Source organism: Perissodus microlepis, chromosome 4 (assembly GCF_051167445.1).
Source record: "Perissodus microlepis isolate ML-2025 ecotype Zambia chromosome 4, ASM5116744v1, whole genome shotgun sequence".
In the NCBI taxonomy this organism is placed as follows: domain Eukaryota; kingdom Metazoa; phylum Chordata; class Actinopteri; order Cichliformes; family Cichlidae; genus Perissodus; species Perissodus microlepis.
The window spans coordinates 23,794,162-23,816,507 of record NC_140464.1 but is presented as its reverse complement, the minus strand read 5'-3'; the positions used below and the strand labels follow the sequence as shown (position 1 = coordinate 23,816,507).

At 42.9% G+C, this 22,346-nt stretch overlaps 1 protein-coding gene across 2 annotated transcripts in view; it reads right to left on the bottom strand.

The window, feature by feature from the left end:
• Positions 1-22,346, bottom strand: part of LOC146388991 (E3 ubiquitin-protein ligase SMURF2) — a 53,582-nt gene that overhangs the window by 12,740 nt on the left and 18,496 nt on the right. For both annotated transcript variants that reach the window (XM_084926602.1, XM_084926603.1), the window contains 10 exons: positions 16,991-17,029; positions 15,015-15,123; positions 8,770-8,903; positions 5,197-5,262; positions 4,664-4,748; positions 4,416-4,499; positions 3,803-4,017; positions 1,463-1,547; positions 350-508; positions 212-259 (listed from right to left, as the gene is read on the bottom strand). In XM_084926602.1, coding sequence (XP_084782728.1) covers positions 212-259; positions 350-508; positions 1,463-1,547; positions 3,803-4,017; positions 4,416-4,499; positions 4,664-4,748; positions 5,197-5,262; positions 8,770-8,903; positions 15,015-15,123; positions 16,991-17,029 — 1,024 coding nt within the window. The remainder of the gene's footprint in view (positions 1-211; positions 260-349; positions 509-1,462; positions 1,548-3,802; positions 4,018-4,415; positions 4,500-4,663; positions 4,749-5,196; positions 5,263-8,769; positions 8,904-15,014; positions 15,124-16,990; positions 17,030-22,346) is intronic.

Below are 22,346 nucleotides of genomic sequence, written 5' to 3'. Positions count from 1 at the left end.
CCCTGTGTATGTATTTCTGTGGGTGAGTGCTCACAGACGTCTGCTCAGCAGAAGCAGTGTGCTGGGTGTTGAACGTCTGCAGGTGGTGAACACGCAGGATCCCGGGGCAAAAACATTGGCTCAGAGGGAGGCAAACTATACGAATGAAGTCTGGCAGCGTCTGCTTGTGTGTGTGTGTGTGTGTGTTGCTGGCACGAAGCCCGACCCTTACCTGACATTCTGACTCTCGATGCCTCCTCGAGAACCATTTGGACTTGGACTGCAGAGACGAAATGGAAAGAAAAATAAATCGTTGCTTTTGCATCGGTCTATTTCACATTTTTCCCTGATTGAAGCGTGCCATGCTTACTTTAGGACTAGATGCAGGTTAGCGGAGAGGCGCGGGTCTGTGAACTGTGTGGTTCGGTTGTTATGATCGACGAAGTACACTCTCCCGGTTGCCGTGTTCCGTATTTCCCATCCTGGAGGTAGAGGACCCAGTTCCTCACAGTTTACATTACTCAGATCTCTGAGGTGTACGAAAACCGCAAACAAAGAGTTAGAAAGCGCACATTTAATGTAGGGTAGATATGAAACACGTGAAAGCACTAAGCACTGAAAAGAATTAAAGCAGACAGCAGGATTCTGAATGTCTGAGAAATCACTTTTATTCTGTTTTTCTTCTTCCTCCCATCTAAAACTATTTACAGCTGCCCTTCAGCCTTTCAGCTGGACTCCAGGGAGACCAAGACGTTCAGAAATTGCAGCTACGCTGGCGCTAACCTTTCAGTTTTTAAGATTGGAAGCCAAAATGACCAAAGCCTCACAAGCTGTGGCTCCTGACAGGCTCCTATCTAGACCAATAAAAACATCCTCTATCACTCTTAATCTCATTGGATGCAAGACAGAAGTGATCAGTCGTGATTTATTGAGCGAGCGCACTGAAGTCTGTTTCTACAAATGCACATTTTAGAGATTGTGCATTCTTTCAGAATAAGGTAATCAATAAGATGCACATGCCTCAGCGGGTGTTACTCAACAGCCTCTGGTATGACTGAGTGAGACCTGTGTGCTGTTGGCCATGTGGTTCGGGCCTTTCGGTACTCATGCCAGAGGACCGAATTGCTCTCAGAGCACCGTGACATGGGTCTTCTCACAGCATGTTAGGCTCATAATCACCTCCAGGTTTACGGCGCACTGCAAGGCGACCGGGAATAACACGAGCTATGGATTCTGTCAGGGGGACCGTGAAGTATAAGAAAGAAGGATAAGTGATTTAGGTGTCTTCCCCATTCCCCCCAATTGAAATAGTCAATTGTCTACCACAGACAGTCTGTGTGCAGTGACCTGAAACTTTTGATCCTAGCAGCATATCATGAAAACTGGAGCCAAGCAACAGGTTTGACTACATTTATTCTAGAAGCATTTTTGGCTTTAAACTAGTGTTATGTGTATGCATTTGGACGTCCTGTGAAGAATATACCTGGGTACCCTGGGATCGTGCCACGTGCTGACACCTGTCTGAGTGTGGAGGAAGTAAACTTGTCCTTGCTGTGTTGTCCTTTGCTCTGTAGTAAGACAAAAACATACAATTAATCGTTCATTATATGTTAGCTTGAACACTTAGATTAGGCAATTAAACGTGCATCAAATCATCCAGACGAATTTGAAAAAACAGAGTTGAGTTTGTATGCCACTGGGCGACCCCCGTCTGCATTCGAGCGTGATAGACAGATGGAGTTTAAAAAACTGCTTGAGTCAGTGGAGATCCCAAAAGGCAGCCTGAAAGTGGCGGCAGGGAGGGGGTGAGGTGAGAGACAGGGAGATGAACACTGGAGAGACTGGAGGGGGGGGATGTCTGACTCTTTAGTTGGTGAGCTCATTCATCATGGCATGACATATATTTCCATGGAGCTGCTTGCCAAGAGAGAGCTCTTCGCTGGCATCCCTTTGGCTCTGCTAGCCTACTTTAACACGCACGTACACACGACCTTACAAACCCACCACTTAGCCGATGAGCGCGCTGCACGCTCGAGACGCGGGCAGACATCTCTTGGCTCATGCAGGAACCAAAAGGCTGCTGACAGGTTTTACATGAAACCCCGAAGAATTAACAAAGTAAGGGCAGAGTGAGGACGTACTTATATTGCTGGATCTGTCTAGCTCCAAGTGCGGTTTCAGTTTATGGGCCGGTTCAAGCCTAATCTCAAAGAAACAACATTGTAAAGTCAATTCATAGAGCCAATTTAAAAATCTATCAATAAATAAATACATCCTCCCCTTAGAAAGTCATCTAAATAGGCCAGATTGGATCTTTTTGGCAGGTCTGTTCTGTCCTGCAGGCTGTACAATGAACCCCCCTCGCTCTAGCTGCTCCTTTAATTAAGCCACAGGATCCTTAGAGCTTTATTCAGACATGCTAAGCAAGTACAGGAGGCTTTCTCATGGTCTTGTTACACTGGCTGTATGTGCAAATGAAAGGTCACTCTCTGAATCAGCAGCTTTTGGTGTTATCAGAAAAAATTGAATGAATTGATGCCTAAACATCATAATCTTTACTTGTTTTCGGTCCAGCCGAGGTTGCTTCTTCTGGCACTCATGTTAACTCGATTAAGAGAAAGAGGTACAGAGATGGGGAGCAAAGGAAGTAGAGGACCAAGCATAGCAATGCTTGGAGCCTCCTAATCTGAGGGGCTGAGGGCAAAGCTGTGATACGCTTCTATGGCTCTGGCTCCCAAATCCTGCAGATGATGTTACTGTGAGGATAAACAAAATTCCCTTGAGCTGTGCAGGGAAACACAGCCTGTGTGTGTTTGCTTTTATATGAATGCGTTTGATTGTCTGCTTCCAAAAAAAACAAAAAATCGGGGGAACAGAGGGGGGAAGACTGTGTCTGCAGCCAGCTTTTAACAGTTAGATCAATTCAATTAGATGGTCTAAAATGGAGCCAGTATTTCAGGCTCCTTGTGTCGAACTGCAGAGTCATGTGAGCAGCAGCCGACTGAATGAGGACGCAGATTAGCTGGGCTCAGCGTTGAGCAGGGAGGAGGGCCAAGCAATTAACACAACAGCAGTAGAATGATGGCACTATTCGTTGTGGAGGCGGCTTTCGCTGGAGATTTATCTGCATTAAGATTAGAAAATCTGGGTCAAGTGCAGAACTATTAGCACAGTGCACTGAATTATATCACTTTTTTTTTTTTAAAAGATAGTCTTCCAATCTTTTCAGGAGAACTCAAGTTCGACTTCACCACCAAAAGAACTGAACTGATTAGTCAGATTAGTTAATAACCTGTTTGTCTGTCAGGAGGAGTAGGAGTTTATCACTCTTGCCACCAGTAAGAATGATTTTATTATAAGTGATAAAAGATATAAAAAATTCAGAAAAGAAAACAGAGAAACAACAATCAGAAGATGCCCTATGAGCAATGGCTTGGCGACAGTGGGAAGGAAACACTCCCTTTTTACAGGAAGAAACCTCCAGAAGGACCAGACTTAGGGAGGGGCAGCTATCTGCTTAGACCGGTTGGGGGTGAGGGGAAGAAGAAAGGACTAGAGACAAACTGTGGAAGAGAGCCAGAGATGAATCACAACTAATGATTACGTTCAGAGTGGCGAATAAACAGTGAAGAAGAAATGCCCCGTGCATTATGGGAAGCCATGACTCGTATAGGAATTCTTTCAGTGCATTTGCAGCAAATGAGGACAGTTTGTCAATCTTCTGCAATCACTTACTCAGAACGGTGCACAACCTGCAAAAAGCATGTAAATGTGACATTTTTAGTCTTTTCACCAGGCTGTGCGCATGTTCACAAATACTAACCGTATCCCTCGGGAAGGTCAGGGTGTGTGTGCAGATGGGTTCTGCTCATGTAGTTGCGGTGCCTCTGCGAACGGACCCGTCTCTCCTGCGCCCGCTGGTCGCCGTCGCTCGGCGGTACCGCTGTGGTGGGCGTGGCGCCGTTCGTGCTAATAGGCGTGTTCTCATCCACAATGCAGCTTAGAGGACGGCCGGGGCTGGAGTACTCCGATGCCGGCCTGAGAGGGCAAAAAGGCAGGTAGGAGGAGTTCAATAATTAACAGAAGAGTGTGGCTGACGTCAGAATCGAGTAATGAATACAAAAGAGGTTGCTTGAGACATTAAAAAAAAAAAAAAAAAAGAACCTAAGAAGAAAAGGCAGAGGAAAAAAAGAGATGCCTTCATTTCTGCTCTTCTCAGCTCCTCCATATCATTTAATGCCACTGTCTGAAGCAATTTGTCTGACACCTTTTTTTGTTTGTTTTTTTCCCCCCTTCAAGGAGCCCACTCAATTTTTCTCCAGAGCTCCCCAGTTTGGGAGCACTGAGGTCAGTGATGTGGATTTCCATCAGCCTGCTGCTGTTTGATTTAAGAGGTCTGGCTTTGAGATTCTGCAGAGGCTGCAGAGTGTACTCACCTGGTAGGCCTCTCCCACTGTGTGGTGCGTGTGATGTGGTTCAAGTACTGGATGCGCCCAGACGCGGTCCTCCTCTCCTCCCAGCTGGCAGCAGAAACGTACACAGACACAGCACACGGTTAAGCAGACACAGAAGCATCTAGTAGACGCGCTGCCCCCTTTCACTACATGCAGATATCGTATTCTTATATGAATTTCAAAAATAATATCTCTTCCGAGAAGACAAGAGAGTTCCCCGACTCACTCACCCATCTGGAAGATCATTGTCAAACAGCCGACTGCAGTCCACCACAGGACCTCCTGTGCCTATCCGGTCCCTCGACTGCAGGCTCACTACAGCAACACATGGCAGACAGATGCGCACACACACACGTGTTACTAGACTGCAGCTCACAGCGTAGGCACAGATATTTTATCCATGCACAAAATGGAACTTTGTGTCTTTATTCGAAGCAGGGAAAGGGTTATTTTTTTATTTTTTTTTTTAAATCAGAGGTATGCTGAAGGGTCTGGTTAAACAAAAATGCATTTCCTTCAAGATCTTTTTTTGTTTTTAAACTTCTGCAGGGAGCACGTGGTAAATCTGAGCTTCAGTGATGTATTTTGTGTGTGACAAATGAAGCAGATTTTCAAGCAACATTTGGCAGGTCACATTCATTTTGAGCTGTTTATACACGTGAGAAGCAAAACAGAACACTGCGATTCTTCTACAACCTCTGTCAAAGGAAGTTATAAAGTATCACCGGATAGTTTTACAGCGGGCACACAAAACCGTACTCACCCACTATCTGGCCCCTGACTGTGTCGCTGTCGTTGGGACTCAGTTTGTTCAAGTCTAGTCTCTGATCTGTTCAGGAGAGAGTGAGAGAGGCAAAGAGGAGAGGAAGAAGCCAATCAGACAGACAGGAAATGAGAATAGAGATGAAAGGAGGAGTAAAAAGAACAAAAGAAAAAAAGGATTCATCAACTTCAGAAAGACATGTAAACTAGCGTGTGTTGGGGTGTATTCGTCTCCCCACTGCTCTGTATCATTTACATCACTCAGAGTCTCCGTCATTATCTGTCTCTCATTCTTCTGTCTGCAGACTGCAGCTTGGCTGTGCCCTGGAACAGATGGTCTGCTCCGTGGAACAGCCACTGGCAGTAAAAAACAAAAACTCACTGAGCATCGGTACAGAGCGGGCTTCAGTTCAAATGCTGGGGTCAAACATTTGACAAATTTCAGTACAAAGCCTGCACTATTCCGCTCAGCCTTAGCGTGGACATGAACTTCTGCCAAAGTCTGGAAACTCTTTGTCTGAACTTCTTAAAGTCTGCGGAATTTGAGAGTGAGTGAGAAACGGAGAGAGATCAGGCGGAAAAGAGAGAAAGGAAAAAAGAAGTTGCCTGCAGACATGAGAAATGCCACTATCTGCTCTCTGTTGTCTGGGTGTCATGCAGATCAGCTCAGGATGTGTGTCTAGACTAAACAGGGACCAAAACTGGCAACGGTCGGAGCGTTACGAGGCTGGCCGGAGGTCAGCAGCCACTGACAAAACAGAAAATGTACTCGTGCTGAGGTTGGATGAAAGTGTATACATGTAAATACTTGCACAGTCATATACAAGAGGACATGAAACATAAACGCTGCAATTATATATAAATGTTACAGTCAACCCGAGACGCTCTACAATTATACACAAAAGTTGTACTCTGTACCCTCGGTAAGGCTTGTGGAGGGGACCGAACGGCAAGTGCTGGTAAAAGCACACACACAGACAAAAGAATGACAAACGCACACAAGGGGAGAGACCACAACACTACATATCTATGCTTACACTTAAATAGCTGCACAATTATGCATGTCTGCGTGAAATGACTGGTTGTCTAGATCGGCAGACGGAGATAGAGCGAGGTTAGTCACAATGGCATTTGTGTGTGTGTGTGCGCGCGCGCGCGCACACATGTTGCCAGTCTACAGAGGAGACTCGAGGAGAAACCCAAGGGGTGAGGAGAAGGCCAGGAGAGAGAGAGAGAGGGAGAGAGACAGCGAGGGGAAAAGCGGGAGGCAAACCACTCACAGCTGTGGCACAAGGTTCAGGTTTCCTGTGTCCCTCCAGGAAAACAACAATGTCAGGAGCTTCTAGGAAAACTGGTGGGATTCTTTCACGGTTCTGCCTACAAGACCGCAGGCCTATGGAGCAGGTACTGGCTCAGACTCACTCCAGACCGCTTTTGCTGAAGCTACAACAATCTGGCAGGGCTTTTATATAGGGAGCCATTAACTAAGACCTTCGTCTCATTTATCCAGTTAGCTTCTGACATGAGACATTTTTACCGTAATTGCTGGGTGATGTTAAATGGCTCTTCCTGTTCTGGCAGGGGCAGAGTGCTGACCCCTCTCACACCCCGGTCTGGCCTCTGTCAGGCTTAGCGAGTGAGACAGGGCACTAAATGGAGCCACTCTAAGTTGCAGTCGCGTAGCTCTGGCAGCAGCGGTGTGGACAGATGGTCCAGCTTCAGTGAGCTGTGGAGGTCTGATGGCTGTAAATGACAATTTAACTGCTGTCATCTTCTCCAGCAGATTGTAATAACCTGAGTAAATCAAATAACACATAAAGACCTAATAGAAAAAAACCCTGAGGTGATCCAGGCATACTTTAAAGTACAAGATCCAGATAAAATAAACCTCACATCAGCCTGCTGTTGAGGTTGGCCTCCTCTGCCAGCTTTCTTACGATTGGCTACCCCTCGCAAACAAAAGCTTTGAACAGCATGTGGGTGGAGCCCTGTGACTGAGATGACCATATTAGGAATATCTGCTCTTAACTACATCATACAGAGCCACGAGCACAAAAAACAGTCTGAAACTGAGCTTTTAGCATTTGTCACACTACACATGTGTGACAAGTATAAGGAAAACTGTAATAGATCATCTTTAAAGTTTGTGATTTCATACTTGTTTTTATTGAGATTAAGTCCCTCTGTCTCATTGGCAAAGCACAGGCTAATCCTAGCAGCTGCTAATTAATGCAATGAACATATTAACAGTCAGTTTGGAAGGAAAAGCCCTCTTTTAAGTGTGAGGAGAGCAAGAGTTCTTTAAATCTCAATTTTAAGGAAGTCCCGTTAAAGAAATGTCCTCAAACAAAGATTGGGGATATCCTGTTCCACGTGCATTATAATTTAATGCAATATATTAAGTAGGAGCCTGACAGTGTCTCTGTATGTATTAAGCAACTGGATGTCAAGGAAAAGTACAATGCAGCAGTATTTTAGCATGTTTATTATGAATTTTCACAACCCGGAGAGGACTCATGTTTTAACCTGTATTCATATCCTATTAACACAGTCTTCAGGACCTTCATTATCTGAATCAGACTTATTTTAATATGTCAAATATACATTTCGTAATAATCAACCGACAACTATTAGGAAGCATCCTTCTATTAACTATGCTCCAAAATATTTTACATTTCTTTAATTCCTGGGAATTTAGTGCTCCTTTAATCAAAGTCTCAGCAGAGCTACACTGAGTACCCTCTCCCCTGAGGCGGCCTTAAGCCAAGCTGGAGACAGATTTTCTTCAGCCTGTTCTAGTCTGCCCTCAGGTCCTCCCCACCAATTGGACATGCACACTTCACCTGACCCAGGAAGAATCTGTGAGGCATTCTACCCACCTCATCTGGCTCATTGCAGAAGAGATGTACTTTAAGTCTCTTCTGAAGGACTGAGCTCCACGCCTCATCCCTCACCAACTCTTTGGAGGAAACTCATTTTCACCGCTTGTATCTGTGATCTTATTTTTTTAGGTCACTACCCGCAGCTTGAGGCTCCCATCTCTCCACATCGCTGAAGACACTCCATGATCTGCCTGTCAATTTCTCAATCCATTCTCCGACTACTGACGTACGAGATCCCGACGCACATTAGACAAGAAACAGTGCAGTCCATCCTTTTCCCACCGAGATCCATGAACGCAGACTTAGAGCTGCTAATTTCAACAATTAATATAATTAGTTGCTTTTTTGGGGCCAAAAGTACGAGGCCAGTTGGCAAAATTTTAAAAAGATCCATCTGGTCATAATGTTCATAATGATAATGAAGTATAACCTATAACCAGCAGCTGTCATTTGTCATGTTTGTACAAGCTTTTCAGAGGTATAAGGTTGGGCTGGAGATTTGAATATTACAAGACAATCTTAACCTGGATGCAGAAATCTATACGCATTAAAGTACATCACTTTGCTACTTGTGCTGACACAAAATGCCAAATATATTGTTAATCCACAGAGAGCTACACTGTTAAAGAGGGTTTAGGAAAATTAAACATCAAAATGTGCGGCAGATACATTAAAGCATCACTGGCACTTACAGCCTGTGTCTTTAAGGCGGTTGATAGCATTGGACAGAAGGCGGACACAGCCCAGGAAGCCAGCTCCTTGCTTCTTATGGATCTTCTTGTGATTCCACACACTGATGGTGATGGAATCTGATTTTCCAATGTATCTGTTGGGAACGAGAAAAGGAGACATAATAAGTACACGTATTTAATGAGATGTGCCATAGAAACTCTTTTACTGCTCAACAAACAGACATCTGGTGAAAGGTAATAGAAATTTCCCTGAGGATTTCCCCGGCACTACAGCAAAGACACACCCACGTCACGGAGGTTACTACTAAAACTCCTTGTCAAGGACTACAAAGTGAGGCGGAGTCGGCACACATGGATGTGGAAGAGGTAGGTGAGCAAGCTCAGAGGGATTTTCTGATTCTCTGTGCCTGAGAAGAAGACGAAGCACCACAAGTGGAGTGGGATTCTCTGAATCATTTATCACAGTCACACCAGCCATCCTCAATAAAAGTGGGACAGAAGGCCATGGTACTCCTGCGATGACACCACAGCAACAAAACCACTTTAACTGTAAAATGCCCCCTGATCTGTCGTCATTTTAAATACTCTCCCAGCGTGCAGGGGAAATGAAAAAAGCCCTACGTTTTGCTACAAAATGGATTTTTAAACTTGGGCTGACATCGAGTTTTCTTTTGGCTTATATAATTTACACACAAGACATTTTAAGAAAACCATTTTCCTCAATATATGAAAAGTACAAATGACCTTCTTTGATCAAACCAGCAGCACTGAAATTATGATTGGGTATAAACAGTCATTAACTGCTCTGCCAAACATGGAAGGCCGTAACATTAGTTATATAATTTGAAGGCTGTTTGCCTCAAAGTAAACTATTTTGACTTTATGAGTTTATGATGAGGTAAGAAGTGCAGTAACTGTACAGTAAGCCCTCGACATAATGTTAAAACCCACTCTTAAAGAGGACAAAAAAAAATTAAAATGACAAGTCAATAATTATAGGATGAAATATCACACAGCAAGACCGACTCTGCAGCAGCGCTAGCAGCTCTGAGGGGATATCACCCTATTAAACATCATAGAAACTCCTGTTTTTCAGAGGTTGATGGTCTACGGTTGTTTTAGACATGAGCTTTTCTAGACAGCAGTGGAAGGAGTTGCAAGTGTAAATGCAGCTCCTAGTACAAAGGCTTTGTGATGCCCGACTGCACCGATCTGTGGCGATGTGAAAAAAAGCTGCTGGTGAATTCGTGGTTGTCGATTGGCTGTCCTGTGTTCTGCCTCGTTCAGGCGGCTCATGGCTGATGTAAATGATCTCCAGCTGTGGGCTACATCTACAAAAGAAAACTTCAGACAATGTCCTGACCCAATTCTTCTGACATCTTTTGTAGTTCCTGTGTGAAAAAAAACAGCTTTAGTCTCACTGTGATACTATTTGTTATTTCAAGCTAACTGAATGGGAATGGTGTCACGAGACTGAGAGTAAAGAGGGAAATAATAACAGGTATAGGTATACAAGTTTTTGTAGGTAAACACTACACAAACTTAGCGTAAAAACTACCCCGTGTTATGACTGACAGCGATTGCTACGGCTGTACTGCAAGTACTGAGAACATTACAGGGTCCTATTATAGTTTTCCTTACAATGTTATGCCTGATTGTTGTTTGTAAGACAGAAAATGAGCACTGACAGGTGAAGTGAGTAACAATGATTATCTCTCTTTATCTCCATCTAACGCTGGTTCTGATAGAAAGGTGTCAGAACACACAGAGCATCACAGTTTGTTGTGTATGGTTCTGCATAGCTGCAGACCAGTCAGGGTGTCCATGCTGACCCCTTCCCACGACCATAAGCACCAACAATGGGTATGTGAGCATCAGAACTGGAGCGATGAGAGAAGGCGGCCTGGATGGCTGGGTATTTGTGGGCATTGGTTACCTGGGGAACACCTGAGACCAGGATGATCTATGGAAAGCGATGTTCTCCAGATCTCTAACATGCTAACATCTTGGTGCCAGATACCACAGCACACCTTCAGGGGTCGAGTTGAGTCCATGCTTCGATGGGTAGGTCTGGTTTTTTTTTGGCAGCTAAAGGAGGACCAACACAATCTTATTCAATGGTCATTCAATGGACATTGTACCTGACTGGTGTACATTGTTACACCAATATTATTGTTGGTCAAGCTTTCAAATAATGCGGTCAGCTTGAGTACAAACTCCTGAGAGCCAGAAAGCTCAGGCTTCAAACTGCTTTAAATGCTCCATTTCAACAGTCTTTTTACTTTTTATCATCCTGGCTCTGTTGTCTGATTTCAAAGAGAGATCATCATCATCATCATCACCACAGGCACCGAGCTCAGGTTATAGGTACAAAAGCCCCTCCCACTCGGTGGGTCAAATCTTCTGTCAGCAAGGGGCAACCAATCAGAAATAAGATGCATTTGAGGGAGTGGGAATGGGGGAACTGGGAAAAATAATTGGGATAGGCCAGCAGACTCCATGATTTTTATTTTTTTAAAGGGAGCTGGAAATGGGCATAATTTTCTCTTTAAAAGATTAACTGGTTTGACCACTATGCAAGTAAAGGACATGATCAGGCACACAGAGTTACAGATGTGCTGGCAATGAGAGACGCGTCTAAATAAGTGGAATTATTTCCTTATCGTGTCTGCCTCCTCGTGTGTCAGGCCTCAGTGTGATAAAATCTCAGCATGTGAACCTGTTGCGGCACATCTGCTCGGGTGGGCTCCCTCCTTCGGTCTAAAACTAATCGTCTGTACGATTCGGAGAACTGCATCCCACTGTAATTATCATGCTGCTTACCAAAAGGGATATGAAACAATGAGGCTGTGAGTAAGACGTCTGGACATTTTGAGTCAGTGCCAAATGCCTGTCTGGGGTGCGATGTGAGAGAGAGTGCTACTATGTCAGACAGACATGACGGGAGGGAAGTATTATAACCAAACCAAAGTCATCTGGATCCTTGTAATAAAATTCATTAGTCTGGCTAAGATTTTTCATACAGTCACACACACACACACACACACACACACACACACACACACACACACACACACACACACAATGGGAAAACTGGCATTAAAGGAAAAGGAGCAGATTTAAAGAGCCAGATGTGCTTTTTTAATACACCTTTCATTAAGTAGAGGAATCTTTGGTTTTATTTTAGGTTTAAGAAAAAATACACACCAAAATAAAAAATTCATAATCAGAGATACAAATGCAACAAATCCCAAACCTGCAAATCAGTGTCAGATATTTGTGTTGTGGACGAACACCAACAAAAATAAATCTGTTTCCTAAAGACTCTTAAAAAAAAAGGGCAGTAATAAAATACCTCTTCGATTTAACAAATATAAAAAGTTTAAATTGAAGTATTCTAAGGAACCCAAACCATTTCATCATACACAACAGCTTGCTTGTTACAGATACAACAGTTACAGCATTAACCACAAAGTGCAATCATCGCTCTCAAGTCATTTCTTGTTAGACTTTACTGGACCTAAACAAGCAGGCTTCCCAGCGAGGCTGCGTTCAGCATTATCCTCAGGGTTTCTTTCAATGTATTACATGTACTAAGCCCAATCCCAGCCAAAACAAAGCAACAAACAACAGTCAGGAGTTGGACTCGAAAACGAAACCACTTAACCCAGTGATTTAACTCTCGCAAAACAGAAAACTGATTTTAAGATGATATCTTTTAAGGTCCTTTGTTAGCAAATGTGTGTTTAAGATATTTTAAGACCAAAAGGACACAAGCAATTATGACAGATTTGCAACTGAAATAGCTCAAAGTAATAGAATACACCATTTTTATTATAGAATTAATAATGTATTATATTGCAAGGTCAGTCATTTGCCAGTCAAGTAGTACCTAACATCAGTGGATAGAGCTAAATAGCTAAAAAAAACTCAGTGGCTGACAAGAAGCTATCCTTAAAGCAGCAGGAGAAAAGGCTGAGGTATGTCAAATTACAGAAAAACTGGACTGAAAATCAGTGGCAACAGGTCTGATGAAGAATCCAAATTTGACATTTTTGATTCAAAGTCTAGTCAATATATACACAAGTGGTCAGGAGTGTGTGTACATCTGTAAAGCATGGTGGAGGCTCTGTCATGCTTTGGGCTGATTTGAGCCAGTGATGTTGGGGTCTTGTAAAAATTGATTTAATTATGAATGTAGAAATGTATGCAATCAGGAAAGTGTCTGATTGGCAAAGGCTTTAAACACACTGTCAATGTAGTAAAAGCATAGCTGGAGAATTATATATGGTGTTTTCTATCAGTCATGGACTGGCCTCCCCAGAGCCGAGACCTCAGCATTATTGAAGCGGTACGGGATCATTTAAACAGAAAGGAAGAAAAGGCAGACGACTATTCCTGAAGACTGTTAAAGAAATGACAAGATGGAAGAGTTCAGAATAAAAGTGATCATACCAAACATTGACACTCAAAATTGTACAAATTCTGTTTATGCCTTTATATTACTATGTATGTTTGCACATGTCTCAATAAATTACCGTACCTAAAGAAATGAGTGGTGGCACAAGACTTTTGCACAGTACTGGTAGTACCTTGGAAAGCTGAGAAACTGGAATATCCAGCTATTAGTTCTTTTGAACTTGTCGCTTCTACAGAATTACAGCTCAGATGGTGGGAGGGGAATGGATAAGCGGGTGGGTGTAAAGAAATTTGAGTCTAGACAGGGCACTTAACATTGCAGATGTATTATTTAATAACACTATATCTGATGGATTCCTAATTGAATAAATGTGACAGCATGACAAAAGAGTGCAAAAATGCAGGAAGACACTTCCCGTCACTTACTACAACGATGAAGGTCCTCCAGACGAACGGTTTTATTACTCATAATTACAGTATCCTTGCCTCTACTAATCCCCAACAGGAGTTATTCAGCTTAGACTTCCTTTATTTCAGTCATATCCTATGAGTGTTACGGATCTGTTTTAGAAACCGAGAGCAAGAAGAAGGATTGTGCGACCCAGGCAGCTAGCTAGACTGCGTCTACTATTCTTGGCATGCTGGCAACATCCTGCAACAATGCTGAAGGGTCACAGACCATGGGCCAGTTTGCTCTCTGCAGCATACCCAAGAAATGAAGACCCAGCACACACACACATCATTTCTACACCCTCACATACAACAAATGGAAAAAAAGAGTCACTGCCAACAGCTTTAATGCACTAGGCTCTTTTGGGAACACCAGGTGTTGCAGGCCCTATTTTAATAAGTGTGAGCCAGCCAGACAGCCAGAGAAGCTGCTCTCAGTCAATTAAAACCTCTCTCCTCCAACACACCACCTGAGGGTCCTTCTGCTGTTCACCACGAGAATAAACACAGACAGTAAAACGGGATACAGTCATGGTAAACGTATCACCGGTGCAGAAAAACCCAAGTCGTTTTCACATAAATTCCAGTCTACGATATCTGCAGGCTCTCGGGACAAATTAGAGCAGAGACGTTTCCACTGAGCCACGAGTCTGTGTTCTCCGCTCCAACAATTCATCCCCGAGGTGTGCGTACGTGCGCGTGACTTTTTCCCTCTTGTCAAATGCGACAGGCGTGGGGCCTTGTAGAGAGAGGGTCCTGTATCCCCAGCAACCAAACAAACGGAGACACGTGCTTCCTCTCGCTGTTGGCTACGCATGACGGCTTGGATAAACACTGGGCCAATACTGGAAACTTTCACTCTCACATTTTCACTCACGCTCTGTCTCTGTTTTTTCCAGGTTACTTTCGCAGGACACACCATCTTTGGGAAAAAGGCAATCGGGGTACAACAAGACATGCACGTGTTTCAGTCAATGGAAGAAAATACTATTGGAGACGGCCCTCCTTTTCTGATTCCTTAAATACTGTTCCAAGGGACATTTTTAGACCAAAGGGTTATGTCATTACACAGTATTTAAATAAGTGAGAGGCCAGATGCAAGAGCTGTTTTCATCGGTTTAAATCCTGTTAATGGCAAAGTCTCACACTTCAAGGTTATAAAAAGAAAGACATACTAATTGAGAGGCACTGCAATAAGCCAAGCATGGCCTCAAACTGCTGTTTGTAATCAGATTTAGTCTGTGGGGCAGTGGGAGGTATTCAAATAAACCAAAGCAGACTTTTTAAATCCTTACAAACAGATGTCAGAAATGATTCAGTGTTTTAAATAAATAAAGAAATAAATGAAGAAGAAGAAAAATGACTCTGAGACTCACAGATCATAGTGTTGGTTCCACTTTGGGTCAAGCGTGTTCCTCACAGTGTCTGTAGAGTGGCATTGTCCTGAACCATCCACGACCACCTTGGCAAAGGGATCAGGCAGGCCTGCGGGGAGAAAAGAGCACACCGCAGCACAAGAATAAACAGTTTAACAAGACACAAAGACAATGCACATGCAGTGATCTACACAACACTGATTTCTGTTGCAGGACCAGTCCAGGCAGGCTAAAGATTACCATTTTATTACTTCCACAAACTTTTTCTATTCTTATGACAACTGACATCCTCTGGTGTTAACGCATTGCAGTGCAAGGATGCACGGGACACCTTACATAACAAATGATTAATTCACAGTACAAATGGTGCAAATGATAATTACAGTTCTTGTGCTCCAGAACAGTTTGAGAATATGGGACCAGCTACTAGCCTGTAGCAGCCTATCACTGATAGGTGTATATCAGGGGTGTCAAACTTATTCTTTGTCAGGGGCCACATACAGCACACTTTGATCTAAAGTGGGCCGGACAAGTAAAAATCCACTTTCTGTCTGCGTAAGTTTAGCTGCACATTTAATCCCTACGATATCTCAATAAAAGAGAAAGAAGCGCAGCTAAATATATTCTGCTCTATTTAATTAAATAAATCTATCAACACAACTCGTTGGACTTAAATTGTAAAAACACTGGGGAACCCAAAAGCTGTTATTTTAATTGATTATTACTTTAGTGTAGTATGAAAGACGGTGGAGGTGTTCTTTATTGGTAGCACAAGCTGTAAAATTTATTAACATTTTACAAACACGGCCAGCGGGCCAGGTTGGAGTCTTTGCCGGGGCAATTCTGGCCCGCGGGCTTTATGTTTGGCATCCCTGCTGTATATGTTCTCCAAAATTCTTTGATAGGGAGAAAACAAAGATCAGGGTAATTTGTAAATAGTGTCATAACACTGTTTACTTAGCTTACCGGCTCCAGCTGCACTCTTTACATCAGTCTAGTATTGTCTGCAGCACATGTAGCAGAGTAGCATGATAGCAGCGCAGCTTTCCCACAATGACTAGATTTGAGACTTGTATTTTGTATCCGTCTTAGAGAAATGTGATGTACTTAGTAACAGAAAATCTTCCGTCCTCTTATTTTGAAAGTTCAGTTGCTGCTAACCAGCTACGGTTACTGGTTGGCTCACTGGCCAGGTTGCTATTGTGGCACTCCCTGTCTTTTAGCTGCTCTCCAGAGAGCCTCTCCCATCCTGCAATCGGATTGACTCCTCACTTGTGAGCATGAGACACATCCCTGCTTTGTCTGGGAAAAATACAAGCTGCAGACGTGAAATACATGTTAAAGCCATTCTGTCATGAAAAAAAAAAACAAAATTGTGCCTGAGCACAAAACAGACTTTTTCGTGACTATTTCACAAAAAGCGCCTGGCCTCTATGATTGATGTTTTCCTATCTACAAATAAAGTAGTTGTGGCTTGGATCAGTATGTTCACATAAGTACACTGTAATACACCACGAGAGCCAAGTCTGTATATGTATCCATGTTCGCAGCACCACTCTCCACGTAACTGAATGTTTGCTCAGCTCCTGAGCGAGCAGAGGGTCTTAAACGCTAATTCACCATGACAGCCTGACCCAAACACACCAAAACGTGACATTTGCTGACACCTACGCTGAAGAACCTAGTAAGCAACAGTTGCACAAAACTTACACTTATAGGGTTTTAAAGGCATTTTACGATACGAGACAAATTTACCAAACACACTGCATATTAGGAACATTTGGAGAAAATCTGTTGAAATGAAACTGTTTAAATACTAGCATAGCTGCAAACAGTGGCCTCTCTGTCAGCCCAAAGTGTCCTCATACCACTTTCACTTTCATACCAAATTCCCATGGTTGTTGGTTAAATGAAAGTCTAAATAAGGTTTAAAAGGTTTATGATAAAAAGATAAATAAAAGGCAATAGATACTTACGGAAGAAGTCCTTCTTCACCAGGTTTTTTGCGCAGAGGACTGAAAAACAAAAGCAAAAAGTTAAGCATTAGATATATGTTTAATATTCATCCCAACAAGATCAGGTTTCAGGGGCATCACCAAGGGGGACACTGGCCACCCCCCAAAATTTGCTGGCCCCGATCCCTGGCAAGACTGTCCTATGTTGGTAATAATTTTAATAAACTTGAGTACGAGAGAGGAAGACACCCTCCCCTCTGCTGTGCCCCTGCACTGTTCTGTTTTTAGTGTGCTGCCCCAAGACTTTTAGTGGCCCCAATACACGGCCACCCCTAAAAAAAAATTCTGGAGGTGTTCCTGTCTGGTTTGCAATATACAACTTTGCAACTTAAGGGTAAAAATCTGCAGCATGTTTTTTTTTTTCTTCCATCTGAAACTGTGGATATCTTTTTTTATTTTTATGCATTTTCTTTTAATTCCCTGGTTAGAAAAGTGGCAGGAATGTGCATGGGTAGGCCGCAGGGAACGATTAGTCTAGTTTAGGATTCAAGTCGGAAAACAGTGTGCTGAGAACTACTACATTACAGCTGTGAGCCAAACACAAGCCAAGGCTGGTACAGATTACACAAACAATCTTTCCTTTGATTAGACTGCGTATTTATAGCACATGTCGACAGCAGCAGAGAAACCAACTCCCTTGCTGGAGGTTTAAAGTTGAAACTTCAGCACAATTAAGATTTGGTGTCATTAAAATAAACAGGAATAATAAAAAACACCACAATGCGCTCTTCATTATAACATGATGTTGAGCTGCAGGAGTGAGTGTTTGTTTAGTCTTTCCTTCTCCCTTCCAAAATTTGTGCAGACTCGATAGTACTGTTGTACTCTGAGAGCCTTGGTGGCAGTTGCTGAGGTGATGAGGCAGAGCCACTTACTCCCTCTTGTGCAAGTGTGGATGGATTAGGAAGCTCAGTAACCACCTGGGTGTCTGGAGCTCACGGTTGCAGCCGGTGAGTCAGGCACATGGAAATAGTTTTGCTTTTCTCAGGAATAAAGCCCTTCTGAGAAGCAGCCCCTAATTGGTCTGGACACTGATGTCGGTGAGTCATGGGTTCAAAGAGGGATGATACATTACACCAAAGTAATACAAACATAAAACAGTGAAAGTCTGGTTTATGATTCAGTCAGTCACTATTAGTACAGAGGGAAGTGCGCCAAGTTAGTTTTATTTTGAAGAAATTGTGCCAAAAAAGAAATGGTTAGCTGATGCAAAGTATGACACAAAGTAACTAATCTCACTTCTGCCTCTTTTTGTTAATTAAACACTACACAGGGTTTAATTAACCCTGTGTCATTTAAAGTTCAGTCTACTCCAGAATCTGTTTTGCTGCTTGTAACTTTATTTGGATGCTTGGCTCTTACTGTGTAAAATGGTGTACAGAGTGCAGAGCTGGTCATATTGTGTTATCAATGGTATATACATGTTTTTATGCCAGTACAATTACATTTCTGAGCAGACAAAATGAAACTCAAGTCCTCAAAAGCACCTGAGGAGATACTAAGTATGGCTCCTGAGAAGCCATGAAGTTCCTTTAATTCAATTCTATTCAGTTCACAACACTATTAACCTCAAGGTGCTTTATACTGTAAGGTAAAGACCCAACAATAATACAGAGGCAACCCAATGCAACCTCCTATGGGCAAGCACGTGGTGGAAGGAAAAACTCCCTTTTAACAGGAAGAAGCAGAAGCAGATTTGGAGAGGGGCAGCCATCTGCCGCAACCAGTAGGGTGATGAGGGAAGGAAGAATTCCTTGTAATATAACAAATATAATGTTGTAAACTGTTTTCTCAAATCCTAGTATTATGTAAACCTACTTAAAACTAATGCATTCCAGTGCAATTTAAAATAAATACTACTTTATGAATGTCATCAAATTCAGTATTGTTTAAAAACGTAAAGCCCGACCAATATTTCAGCCCCAACATCAAGGTTGGGCTTCAGTTAACTAATAGCCAGTATATTAGTGTTGGCATTTATAACAGCTAACAAATGCAAATTTTAAAAGTACAGAAAAATAAGGAAAAAAGAAAAGCAAATTTTAGAGGACAGTTGGAGTGGTGCTGAACTGTCATGCTAGGACACAGTGTAAATGTTGGCATGTTTTCTCTTATGTAGTCAACTCTTTTTAAAATATTTCTGCCTGCAGCAGAACTGCGTGTTCCTCTCCCCCATGCTGCACATACTCAAACGTGCACCATGTCAAGCATCAGTCTGAATCTGAGTCTGGTTTGAGCTCAAAGAATTTTACCACAAGAAATCAGAAGGAGAAAGCCATATTATTGACATGCTGCATGGACAAAATTAAAGGAACCGACAATCAGCTTTATGGTGTTGAAAGACACACAAGTGACACAAGTGAGCATGCACGTGATACTAAAAACAGCCATTGTGTGTGTGTGTGTGTGTGTGTGTGTGTGTGTGTGTGTGTGTGTGTGTGTGTGTGTGTGTGTGGGGGGGGGGGGGGGGTTAAAGAACATGCTCGACAGATGAGGAAGAATTTCTTTCCGCAAACATCCCTGGGAATGCATTACGTTCCAGCGAAACCCACCTCATTTCTAAAACATCTGGTACACATCACATTCGGTCACATTCTTCCTGAACACAGAGGAAAGCATGTGAGCACACGCATGCTCCCCGAGACACATCACTCTCCTCTCCAACTCCAGTGATCTAATTAATTATTAACAAGTACTGGGGAGTGAATGCATGGGTTTGTGTGTGTGCGTGGTGCACTAAAGGGCTGACTGAGGTAACAGGTGATGGTGTCTCCAAAAACATCCAGTATAGTGAAATGAATTCAGACACTTGATGTTTATATTGTAACATGACTGAGGAAATGAACAGCAAAAGACTGAGAAATATGACTCTTCAGGAAGTAAATGTATAGACAACAAAACATTTAATTAAAGTCCAGGCCCAAAGGAGCAAAAGTTAGGACCCTATGAGATCCATTCCAGGGAAAGGCAAGACAACCACAGCCTGCAAAAGCTGCAGACCCTTGTGTAAGTGGCATCAGCAGCACTCAACTAGCCACAGAGCAGGAAGGCAACGCTACAATTATACCTATATAGGCTTCTTATGGAAAAATAAAAGGGGCCGAACAACAGCCGAAAACAGAAAACAGAGGGAAAAACCGCTGGAATGGTTGATGCACAGAGACAATAGCAGCAAGAGAGCCAGTTAGGTCTGATGCTGCTGTGCAGCGAGAAGGGGAGAGAAAGGACATCAATCAGGATGGAGTGGCATCCAGCCATCCATCCAAACACAGTCATTAGAAAAAGTAAAAATGTACATAAACCTAAGTGGAGCCATATTTTACAGATTTTGCAACACTAGAAGGATTATAATGTGTGTGATCAACACCCACAAGACACAACGGAATGAAAGGATTGCCAGTTCTGATATGCCCTGATTCCAGGAAACAGCCACTCTAAAGTTCAACATGACAGCAGCTTTGACCTTCTCAACGTCTACATTAGGGCTGCCACGATTAGTCGACTAGTCACGATTACGTCGACTATCAAAATCGTCGACGACTGATTTAATAGTCGACGCGTCATTTTAAGCTTTGTAAGATCCCAAAAGACGCAGGAATAAGTAGTAGGATTTAAGAGCGTAATAACGGACTGAAACAGAAGATGGCAGCACTGCATGTACAAGGATGCCAGCTTCCCTTAAACCCCGAAGAAGAAGAAGCTGTGTCCCAGAATTCATAGCGCAGCCCAGCTCAGTTTCCAACAATGGCGGCAGGTAGTTAGTTTTAATGTTACTCTTATTATTCTTTCTGGGTCACAAAATAAACGTTTAACATATTTTCAGGCGAGAATGTAGCTGTGTAAACCTGAAATATCTGCTCAGTTTATCAAGACACCACATATTTTCAAAAGCGCTCCGACGTTTTCGGAGACGTCTGTTACCCACTAGCTCGATAGCTAGCCGGGGGCAAGGCTCACTAGAGCCGTGAGAACACCGGACTCCCGGCAAATCGTTTTCAAACCCACCGCCGTCTTTCGCTACTCAGGTTAAACATACATAAGTCACTTAGATAACTTCAAAATGTTATTGTTTGGCTTTTTTTTTTTTTTCAGTATTTTATTTGTTCCTGAGTAAATCGGTTTGGCTGAGATTAAAGTTATAGTTTTTACACAGCTGAATAAATGTCTGATAGTTTGTAAATTTAATAAACTATCATCTTGTCTTTATTTTTAGTTAGCACATACCTTAAACACTTAAAGCTGTAAGCTAATGATAGTTATATAAGAGCAGATGCTGCTGGTGCAATAAGCTGTGCGTTTTACGTCCAATGGATGATGATCTGATTAGTCGACTAATCGCAAAAATAATCAGTGACTAGTCGACTATCAAAATAATTGTTTGTGGCAGCCCTAGTCTACATGCAAACAAATGAACTGCCAGCCACTGAGCGCACTCCTTTAGTTAACCCAAAGGCTTCAAATGAGGGTATCAGCAAAGTCTTTCTGTCTTTGTGAAGCGAAGTGATTGATGCTGCGAGTGCTGAGGAATCAAAGGATTCCCAGAGGGGTAACATAAAGGGCAGGCTGGGTTTTTGGGACCCTTGGTTTGCAACGACTGTCACACTTTGCAAAAGCACTGGCTTCATTTAGTTTCATGAAACTTCTCTAAGGGTGGCTGCCGCCTTCGCTCTGACAATCACCGTCACTCTTCACAAACTCTGAATTTCACACACCTCCAGCTTGTTAAGTCTCTCTAATGAGATTGTTGTAAGTGCTGTGATCCTCCGATTCTAGCCTGAAAAAACATCAAATAAATAAACACGGGGGGAGGAGCTGAGCGTGGGTTCTGTCAGGCAGGAGAGTGCAAAGTGTAGAAAGGAATTCAACAAAGCTCAATGTTGATGAGAAAATGAAATTTGTCCTCCTACATATTCATCCACACATCCATCCTCCAACTCCTTCATCCAATTAAGAGTTGCCATAACTACATGGGAAGCAGCACTACCCTGCAAACTATTTCCAGATAGCTCCTCCTGAGGAATCGCTTGTTACTCCTAAGCTAGCTAAATGATATAGAGAGTTTTTTGGGACTCCCCCCTCCCACCACCACCACCAGCAGTCTTTACATGAACAGCTTATGTGAGAAGTTATCCCACCGAAGTCCCATTCTAGGAAGGAAAAACAATTATGTAACACCTAGGCTGAGCCCCAGGGAACCCTACTGACCATGCCTGGTAGAGCACCAAACAAGGATGAACCAACTTAACCAGCTCCTCTTAATTTGGAGTGCGTCTATCATGAGCCCCTGCTGAATTTTTGAAGTTCTCATCCAGTTTTG